Consider the following 11,594-nt stretch of genomic DNA (forward strand, 5'->3'; position numbering starts at 1 on the left):
TCCTAAAAGGTGATGACATACACAAAAAAAAAAAAATTAAAATTAAATAAAAAAACACATATCAGTGTAAAATCAATACATTCATCGTTCCACTCAGAATCTAAAATGTTATTTTTGGTTTTTAAAACTTTAACAAGATTTTTAAGTATTTTTAACCATAACTTAATTTTGGAATTCCAAAGATAATTTTACCGACTTTTTTTAAAGCATCATCATACTAAGCATGCAAGACACACATTTTGAGAAAAAAAACACAAAAATCGCTTTGGAGCTAAACTGCATTCGTTACAACATTGCATATTTTTATCTATTATTTATTTCATCTATAGTTACCTATCTCTTAAATCTCTGGGAAAACCAATGTTAAATAAACATAATATTATAGTTTTTACTTTTTATAAAAAAAACAAGAAAAACAAGAAAAACTAATACAATGATTTCTTTATAAGCGTTTAATTTTTTTTTTCTTATTAAAAAAAAAAAAATATTGTACATAATTTATTATTGAAAGAATCTATAGTACCTATGGGGCATGGGCTATTATGGTATCCTATCGACCTATTGAATAATTATGGTTTATACTTTATACTCATATCAGTTATAAAGGCTCTGAGGGACATCTATCCCCCTCACCCCTCCACCCTTAATTACACCCCTGCATACACAAACATATTCCCTTTTATTAATATATTAATATATATATATATATATATATATATAAATAGATAATGATATTTCAGATATTTGTATTTTGTATCACAATATTATTATTATCATTATCATTGTGTTTTATTATATTGCTGGCGTCGCCACTTGCCACGACTGTCTTGCCGCGGAAGGGACGATACCAAGGTTACCGCGGTTAATGCGCGCACTCTGCGTCGCGTAAATATACTTATGTAGTATGTACCTGTACTGTACAGAATTAACAAAAAAATACACAAAAAATTTCCGCGAACCGCGTCTGCTCTCTGCGACACTCGCCGAAAATGGAAAGGTTGGCGCAGTAATTCGTAGTGCGTACGGCGCTGTCACACATAAGCAATAACTATATTATTAATGTGTACAAAAAAAAAAAAAAATTGTTGAATTCATCATTTGACATTTGCATATTATTGTTATGTAATTTGTAAATATTGTGAATGACAATTTTTATAATACGTATAACGTTTATCAGTGTGCGCAGTTGACAATAATAATATGACATTAGGACATATGCATAATAATATTTTCGACTTTTGCCCTTCGACCGGGTTCGACACTCGCACGGTTTTCTCTTTTGTTCTACAGATCAACTTACACTGACTACACGCCCACCACGCCGTCGCGTTATCACCATTAATATTATTGTTTTGTGATATCGAGACATCTATAGACATTCGACGCATTCATAACATCGTCATTAAAACGCGGATCAGTGTTACATATTATATTTTATTCAATAAACAGTTTACTCGCTGTTACTACTGCATCAAAACACGCCTATTGTTATTTGTAGTGTACTATAGCAATTATTACTATATTACTACCGTCGAAGCGTCGAACCCATGTACCCAACACCTATATGTAGTTATCTATAAAAGATAGTACACATACAAATTACACACGCACAATTCCGATCGTTTTGCGCCATTCAACGGCGTCGGTGGTTTTATAACGCATACTATTATAATATTAATTTTTATCTAATCTACGAAACAAAAATTACACTCTGCCCACTGGAATTCGAAGGTAGGTAATAACAATACCTAGTTTTATTATAATATTATTTTAATTACGCGTATCGATTACTGCAATTGCGGTTAATATAAAATGTCGGCGGTGGCTCGTCTGGTCGTGGCTCCTTCGCGCAGACACTCTATGTGGCTTACCACAGTGCACATTTGTAGTCCGGTCGTTGGTCAGACAACAACGAAAAAATCACCATATCCACCGCCGACGTCACTTGGAACTAAACTCTGAGCAGTCTGAGCTATACTTGTCTATGACTAGGAGGAGATGAGTACGTCTGTTATGTTTGGTCGACTGTGGCCCAGTACTGACCGACTCGAATGTGTCGTTTACCTAATAATAATAATGATGATATAGACCTGGCTTTTTTTTTTATTATTGTATCCACTCTTGCCCTCATAAGTATATGCTATAATACACATTTGTTTCAGCAGCATACGGACCCGTGTTCTACACCCACCGCAGTGGTGCGATGAGCGGTCAACATTTGGCAGATGGTGCGGTCGACACCAGCAATGGTGGAAATCATAGTCCAGTTGAAACTAAATCGCCTACGTCAATTGAAAAACAACACAGCTACGAGCAAATCGATCATGCTCATTTTTTAGCCAATGACATCGGTACTCTTTATCTCAATGACAGGTAAATAAGTAAATTTTGTTATAATTTAGATACTATTTTCACGCCAAATGTATCAATTATTAATAGTCAAATGTGGTTCATGTTTAAATATGACTTATGAATATCTACATTTTTAAATATATTTGGCATTGTCGCATTTATCCATTTACTAAAAATATTCTAATAATTTTATAAATACTTGGGTAGGTGCCTACTTATATTTTGCAGTTTGTTAAAAAACACAGGTAAAGAAAAAAATAAGACTGATAATTTTAAAGAAATCATTATATGATTTAAAGATGATAAGTAGTAGGTACCTACCATCAGTTATATTTTACAATTTAGTTAATTTAATATTCTTAATTTTATTTGTTTGCTTAAAATATAGTTTTTATTTAAGTACATACATTTAATAGGGTATAATGATGATATACTTAATAAATATATTTTATAAGAAATTAAAAATAATTCATATTTAATTAGGTAGATTTTCAATTTAAATTTTTTGTTCTGTTGGTTTATAGGTTTTCTGATGTTGTGTTGATAGTGAATGGTGAACGTTTCCATGCTCACAGAGTGGTGTTGGCTTCTAGAAGCGATTATTTTAGGTAATATAATCTTTGTATTTTACTGAAATGTTATAAAGTAATAAATAATATGTTTAACACATTTCACTATTAATTTATGCATTGAAAAAAATAAATATTATTTTTAAATAATAAGTTGTTACTTGATAACCTTGAATTCATAATTCTGTATTTAAGGAAAACAACAATACATTTTTATACACTAAACATAAAATACAACCATAAATCATAATGCAAATATTTAATTTAAAAATAATGAGTTAAGAAGTCTATAGTATTTGTAGGAATTTTATTTAATGGATTTGTAATTTTTACCCTCCCAGTTATTGTCAATTGTGTCTTTTATATTGTTATTTTTTTGTTCTAAAGTTCCATCTTCACAAGATAAACTAATTCATTATTAAAACAAAATGTTATAATATCACTAATTTGTGTTATTAACATTTACTGTAATGCATGAAGATTTTATATTATCTATTGATTATTATAATCAATCAAATATTTTTGATCTATTGGATACCTACGTAATTCTATATACTTTGAACTCAATTATAATTTTTGTTTAATATTAAATAAAAATTAATAATGTTAATTTTTTCAACACAATTATTGGTTACTGAATAATTGTATTTATTAATACTTTGTTGTTCAATTATTTTTCTATTTAAGATATGATTTTCTGGAGTGTAAATATTAGAGTAAGAGTATATATAATATAACTGTTTCAAATTGTTGTCTTTAGCACAGACTAAAGCCGAGTTCACACTACACCGTGGTGTCGTGTAAAATAATCACAGTTGCCAAACGGTACCGAATAGTTGAATATATTCAACTTTTGACCATGTGGTTACATTTAGGTGAGTGCGGAAAAGTGATAGCTAAAAAAAAATTATATTATGTTATCATCAGATACAATATTCATATCATTGGTATTGCATTTTGGTATAAACATAAAAACATGAAATTACATGACACGGTGTAGTGTGAACCCAGCTTAAGATAGCGAGTGCTTGGTTAATAATGGGCAGTACTGTAGTACCGTTGTAATCGCTAGTAGTTTTTTCATCCCGCCATCTACTGGGAGTAATTATTTTTCAAACCAAAAAACCGGCCAGTGAGCTATCTATTATATTTATAACCAATGTTACTATCTATTCTATTGCTTATCTGATTTCTAGCTTGAGATTCTTTTAGATTCTTAGCTTTTTTTTATTTGTATGGCAACAATAACACAGTAACATTTAAAATACAATAAATAAAATTAAATGATATTTACAAGTGATATTAATAACAGTTCATTATATAGTATTTGGTAAAATCTAGAATTCTATGTCCAAGGCCCTTATTCATTCAAATGCTTCCTTCGTAACTTCATTAATCCCATTAATCCCCAATTCCAACCTTCTATTCGGGCATTCGTCTGTAATATGTCTCATAGTCTGGCTGTCATTTCCACAATCACATTCTGGGCTGTCCTTTAATTTCCACTTGATTATCATATGTCCACATCTTTCGTGTCCAGTTCTTAATTACCCATTCTCTCCGTGGAAGTTTGAACCCTTTAACTCTTTGTGTGGGATCCTTTATCAAATTTTTATGTAATGCTGTATTTCCCAGCCACTCTTCCTGCCATTTTTCTGCATTGTACAACTGCGACTGGTTTAACTCTCTGGCCTTGCTGAGTCTATATCTTTCTTAGCTGGGCAATGAATTTAATAATTTTACAAGGTTAGGGTCCGTAAAAAGTAGGGAATTCCCATTATTATTCAAAAAAAAATTATGAAAACATACATATTTAGGCAATACCAGTTATCGAGACAGTCAATTATATTATTTTGTTGTTATTTACAAATAAATAAACATTTGAAATTTTTACTTTTTTAGTTTTTTTTTAATATGTTGATAAAAATGCTTTTTTAAATCAAAGACCTTGAAAATTGTATGTATATATATCTATATATTTTTTTTAACTAAGTGTATATTAGTTTCCTCATAAGTTATTCCATTATATCTGAAACTTGAATTCATAATAATCCTTATTTAATTAAATTTCAGATAAGTTATAAAGAAACTGCAGCTATAAGATCATAGTATCATACTTGCAAATATGCCTTGAAATGTTGACTTTTAGCCAAATATCTATTGGACCTTCTTCAAAATGTTTGCACTTAATCTTGTAAAATGCAACTAATAATATTTTGTACACAATAAAATATCATTCAATAATATTATTTGTCAAGTGTGACAAAACAAATTATATAACAGATCATATACCTTATTTTGTTATAAAAACACTTCATATAGTATTAAACATAAAAATGATCAATAATTTTACCCTTTGTAGACATATGTTTTAAAGTTATCAGCTTTTATTCGACGATTGTTTATCAAACATTTATATTGCCGGCTATTTAATTTAATATTAATTATATAATATTTCAGTATTTTGTGGCTATACTAAATTATTAAATAATAATAATAATATTACATAGGTAGTTTACCTTAATATATAGGTTTGTTAAATATATTTTTAATTCTTGTGGTGTTTATAAATGTATCATGTTATGCTATAGTATGGGAAAGTAAATATATATTTTGATTTAAAATAACAACGTTTATAATTAATATATTTAATTTTTTTTATTATTATTCTTAGTACTTAAATTAATTATATTGAAATAATGTTTGTAGCCAAACTTATGAATTTTGTTTTGAATATTTTCATTAATTGTTTGTTTAATTTACAGAGCGTTGCTGTATGGTGGTCTCAAAGAATCTCATCAAGCAGAAGTGGAAATCACCGAAGCTTCGGTAAATTCATTCAAAAAACTTCTTGAGTACATTTACTCGGGACGCATGAACTTAAGTATATTAAAGGTGAATTTGAATAAATTCAAATAAAATAAAATTGTGCAACATTTTGTGAATATTAGTTATTAGTTAATTATTATGTTTTAGGATGAAGTAATTTTAGAAATATTTAGTCTTTCCAATTTATTTGGTTTCACCAATTTGGAACTATCGCTGTGCAAGTATTTACGCAGTAATATCAATGTTTATAATGTGTGCTCCATGTTTGCTGCAGCACGTTTATATCAGCATAAAGAGTTAGTTACTGAAGCGTTGAATTTTACTGACTACCATGCATTGGAAGTACTTCAATCTGAAGCTTTTTTATCTCTTTCTTCCGTAAGTTATAAAAAATAACTATTTTTCTATATGATAATTGGTTTATAAAATTTATTTTAGGAAGCACTTCAAGAAGTACTTAATAGAGATTCATTGTACGCTTACGAATTGGATATATTTCGTGCGGTTTGTCGTTGGATTAAGGCAAATCAAGATGATGAAGACCCTGAGGTTAAAATTAAAGTTTTGTCTGCTGTCAGATATCCCTTGATGAGTCTGGATGAATTGCTTTCTGTTGTGAGGGAATCACAACTTGTAAGTTCTGACAATATTTTGGATGCCATACAACTACGAAATACATTACCTTCGCATAAACTCAAATTTAGAGGACAGCTAAGTATGCAAATTTTGTTTACTTTTTAAGTTGACACTAATTTTGTTATTTTTGTGTAATAATTTAATAAACTTTTTATTTTGTTTTAGAACCTAATTTAAATATTGCTCATCCTTCACAAGGCGCTCAGGTAATGCAAGGAGAAATGCGTTCAGCGTTATTAGAATCTGATTCTAGTGGTCATGATCATGAGCGAGGCTGTACTAGACATTTAATTAATGAAAGCGACAGCGGTATTATGATAAAGCTAGGTCATCCTTCAATCATTAACTATATAAAAATGCAACTATGGGATAAGGATCTTAGGTAAAGGAATTAATTTTTTTTTCAAATGGTAAATACATTATTTATTTACATGTTGTTTGTAATTTAGGTCCTATTCTTATTACATCGAAGTGTCAATGGATCAGCATGATTGGGTGCGTGCTATTGATCATTCAAATTATTATTGTCGATCAACACAACGTTTGTGGATACATCCTCGGGTAGTGCAATACATTCGTATAGTGGGTACCAATAACACTGTTAATAAATGTTTCCATACAGTTTCAATGGAAATAATGTACAATTCCGAAGAAATGCATTTAGTAGATATTGAAAAAGGATTAGTAGGTATGTGTATTTTAATGTATAGAATAAAAATACTTACATCATATTATTGTTAATTATCATTAGATTTTTACACAATAATACTAGACATGTACAATCTATTATTATTTTATAGAAAGTTTTGTAAGACAATTTTTTAGGATTCAATGTTGAATAAATTATTATAACAGAAAAATATTTATGTTGAATAAATTATTTTAACAGAAAAATATTTTTAAGTAATACAGTGTAATATGATAATAAAAACTTAAGCCAATATTAAGAGTTGTTAATGATTTCATCACAAAATTGGATAGTGTGATATTTTAATGTAGGTAAACATTTGTGAATAACTTTCAAGCATTTAAGTAAGCCAGCCTTCTGACATTAAATTAATAACAGTTACAAAAAAGACCATCTTAGACTCAATAGATCTCATACTAAGAAATAGCTGTAACATTTTTTAATGTTTAGATTTCAACAGAGTTAATTATAATTATTATAAATAATGAACAGTTACATAGTTGTTTTTACTGTTTTTCACATGTGTATTACAGAAATTTGTTATTGTTATAATACCCTTTTAAGACAATAGTTCCCAAATTAGAAATATTAATTAAACCCTTTTAAACATTATATATATTATATGTGTTTAAAATTTGTATTGATTCTTCAAATATAATTTATTAAAAATCCTAAAAATGTGATAATTAAACACACTTTATAAGTTAGTTTGAAGTATTATGCATATTCTAATTAGGTTTATTAAATTCTACTATTCTAGTGCCAAAATATAATGTTGCTACAATGGCCATGAATGCTATTGTGATTGATGGAGTTAGTCGTTGTCGAAATTCACTATTGGATGGTAACTGTAAAGATTATGACTGGGATTGCGGTTACACATGCCATCAATTGGGTTCTGGATGTATACTTGTACAACTTGGTCAACCATATATGCTTAGTTCAATGAGGTAGGTAGTTATCATTATTTATTTAACAGTTAAATGCTTCAACTATTTTTTGAGTTTAGCTTAAAGTCATTGCTAACTTACTTATAGTTGAGAGCTAAATTAAATCCATTTGCGTATCAGCAACATACACTAAAAGTTTTGGTTGTTGATGTTTCCAAAGGAACATTATTAAGTTAATTACATTTTTATTAAATTAATGATTTAATGACTATTACAGAATGCTACTTTGGGATTGTGACGACCGCTATTATAGTTATTACGTTGAAGTTTCTGTTAACATGTGGGATTGGGAATTGATTGTTGACAAATCAAAAGAGCTTGTTCGATCTTGGCAACTTTTGCAGTTCAACTCTCGGCCCGTTGTATTTATTCGTATAACTGGTACTTATAATTCGGCAAATGAGGTAGGCCAGGTCTAGTAGAAATATACAAATAACGCTCATATTTCTAAATATTTGAATGGCCAATTTTTTCCTCATAGGTTTTTCACTGTGTTCATCTAGAGGCACCGGCTCAAGTTCCATTAGACTTAAATACAGTTGAAGTCGAACAGGAAATTTCAAATTTACAAGTAACAAAAAAATTAGTAAGTAAAAATACTACCTAGTATTATGAGTTTAGGTACAATATTATCTATTTATTATAACAAAAACAAAGTTTGATTATTGATCCAATATCCCTTGGAAAAACTGTGGTTATTTATGTGTATGCAGTATTTGCTTGTGGATCTTTAGAAAAATAGTGCACAATTTCAAAATGTTTTTAAAATTATGATTAACGTATATATAAATGATTGATTTATTATAAAAAGTGTACAGCATGTATGTTTTAAGAAAATGGCGTGTATGTATAATGCATTATAAATATTAAATAATGTTATTATCATTTATTACTTATTTATATAATAGGCACAAAGCCCAAAGGTCCAATTTCATTTAACATATAATTAAAGAATACAATATATGACAACAGGAAGTAATTAAAATTAACAGTTTATATGCCTTAAAGAATACAACATTTTGAAGACATAATGTAATTAATAATTAACAAAACACATATCAAAGATAATATAATTATAGACTAAATAAGGTAGGGTGCTCATTGGCCAAATGCATTATTCGATCAATTGAATTATTCTTACCATAGTTTAGTATGATGGGAAGGAATTACTAAAAGATAATGTGATCTAGAAAAATGAGAAGAAACTAAAGTTAACTTGGGAGATTAAAGAAAGAGCATCAATATGACCACAAATTAACTTACTCAAAATTCTAGATTTGATCTCATACCTCTATCTACCAAGGAAATCAGTCCAAGCTTATTAAAAAGAGGAAGGTAATCATGCTTAGTATGCTCAATTTTTTAAATATTGGCAGCAGATGATAAGAAGCGCCTCTGGACTTGCTTTATATGTGAGGAATTAGTTGTCGTATATGGATCCCACAGAATGGGGTTATATACAAGACTGATTTGTACACAATGTATATTGATTGCTAAACCTTGTGTGCCTATTTTGAGTTGTGTTGTAATTATTGTATACATACTGTTTAAATCTATAATCTATGTCATGCAGCTGCTTTCATTTGTCATAAAAATCCAATAACCGTATGTCTTATGAAATTTATCCTCCTATTTTTAATGGATTCAGGTAATATATGCAAGGCCGTATCCAGAAATTTTTTCGGGGGGAGGGTTCCTAAACATGTTTATTGTAATTTTATTGAATTTAGATTTGATATTTGGTTATAAATAAGACATATTGAAGACATTTCGGGGGGTCCAGGCCCCCCTCAGATATGGGCTTGAGTACAGTGTACACTTAAAATTTATATACAACCTGCCAATGTAGCTGTAATTTAAACTACTTAAATATAAACTATGTACGGTAATCACTGTTCTTAATGTGGATTGCTACATTATATTACAGACAAAATTCTTAGAACCGAATAAAACAATGCTAAGACAGCTTAATTTGTCAAAAACTAGCCCGATTATCTGTTATATTATATTTAAATAAATCAGATTGTCAATAAATGTTGACCTATTAGTGATCATTATATTATACCTACTGTAGATAAATTATTTAAGCTGGAAAATTTCTTGATGTTTTTATAAAAAAAATAAAAATATTACAATCCACTGTTAAGAGTAAATGATAGAGTAAGACATTAAACCCCAATAAAACCTGTCATAAGTGATAAATGTATGAAAAATATGATAATTTTTGCATTTAGGACAATAACGAATCGGATGAGCCTGAGTCAATGGAAACGCCACCAACCACAGCAGCAGAAACTTCAACAGCTGCAACAGACTGCCTGACCGTTTAAATCATCCATATTACTACATCATTCGCTAATGTTCCTCGCGTATTTTCCACAATAGACTGAATGTTATATCAAATTGTTATTTATTTTTTTTTTTCGTATAAATTATACAGTTATTAATTTTTCACTATTTGTAATTTTAAATTTTCCATTTTTATAAATGGTTAATTGTTTTTAAATATTATTAAAAATAATTATAAGTTAACAGTTATCTTCTATTCTATATATTTATTGAAAATAATTATTTTATATTCTTGCACTGCACTTTCTTATATTCTGTGAAAAAACTTGTATGTATATTGTATTATTTTTAAAATAAATAACTATTTCTAAGGATTTTAATTAAAAATATTATGTTTTGTTTGATGTTCTCATAAAAAAAATTATTTTTGTCTAATTTTGCTTGATGTACTTGTGTTTTGCAGTCCACCCATGGTGGGCAATGTGGGCTGGACACAATAATTATAGCTAACCAAATTTTTTAAATACTCTCAAAGCAGGAGCAATTATTTTGCTAGGTTAGTTCCTCTCTACTGTATAGTAATTTTGAATACAACAATATTTTTTTTTTCCATATGGCGCATGTCCGGGAGTAGGCCCGAAGGCCTAATTCGGACGCCTATTTGGCAGAATTTCTATTTGGGCACCTGTAAGTTTCTGCTATGCCCGGTTGGGGGATGGTGGTCTCCCCGTCTAGACAGTTGCTTGCCCACCTGTGGCTAGGATTCAATCTGATGCCGTAGTCCGCTAGGCCACTCCGTCCCCCAACAATAAATCATTATATAGCTATAGATATATAAACGATTTCGAGGGGATAAATCAAACTTCAAACGCTTATCAAATAAAACTGCACATGTCATTGATATTTTTAAATTGATAAACTGGCTTACTGGTCACTTATGATGAACATTGTAATTTGTAACACATTTTCCACTCTTAACACCAGACAAAAACTAAACAAATTTGAAAATTGTATGTGTATTGTGTAGGTATTAGGTAGTTTACTTATAAATATAATTGTGTATAATTAACAATAGTATAAGTATTGGTGGAATATTTAATGTTTCAAGTAGGTACCTATGATTTAACATTATTTGAATTACAACAAATTAACTAATATTGTTTAATAACAATTGTTATTTTTCTTCTGATTGATAGCAATTTTTTTTCAAACGCTCATTAGACATTATTAATAAAATGTGCCTACGATTAACTGTTTAAAATGTAAATAAAAATTATTTAT

At 29.0% G+C, this 11,594-nt stretch overlaps 1 protein-coding gene across 4 annotated transcripts; it reads left to right on the forward strand.

Moving 5' to 3' along the window:
* The first annotated feature begins 1,145 nt into the window (after positions 1-1,145).
* Positions 1,146-10,714, forward strand: LOC132939245 (BTB/POZ domain-containing protein 9). 4 transcript variants are annotated; one of them, XM_061006322.1, is made up of 12 exons: positions 1,146-1,735; positions 2,166-2,373; positions 2,877-2,960; positions 5,687-5,816; positions 5,898-6,128; positions 6,189-6,465; positions 6,552-6,768; positions 6,836-7,074; positions 7,835-8,024; positions 8,242-8,428; positions 8,506-8,610; positions 10,259-10,714. In XM_061006322.1, the coding sequence occupies exons 2-12, from the start codon at positions 2,204-2,206 to the stop codon at positions 10,352-10,354; spliced, it is 1,926 nt and encodes a 641-aa protein (XP_060862305.1). In that variant the 5' UTR covers positions 1,146-1,735; positions 2,166-2,203; the 3' UTR covers positions 10,355-10,714. The 4 variants fall into 4 exon arrangements, with proteins under 4 accessions (XP_060862305.1, XP_060862304.1, XP_060862303.1 ...); XM_061006321.1 differs by having other exon boundaries at positions 1,146-1,731; positions 2,163-2,373; XM_061006320.1 differs by having other exon boundaries at positions 1,148-1,731.
* The last annotated feature ends 880 nt before the right edge of the window (positions 10,715-11,594 follow it).

Source organism: Metopolophium dirhodum, chromosome 2 (genome assembly GCF_019925205.1).
Source record: "Metopolophium dirhodum isolate CAU chromosome 2, ASM1992520v1, whole genome shotgun sequence".
Classification (NCBI taxonomy): domain Eukaryota; kingdom Metazoa; phylum Arthropoda; class Insecta; order Hemiptera; family Aphididae; genus Metopolophium; species Metopolophium dirhodum.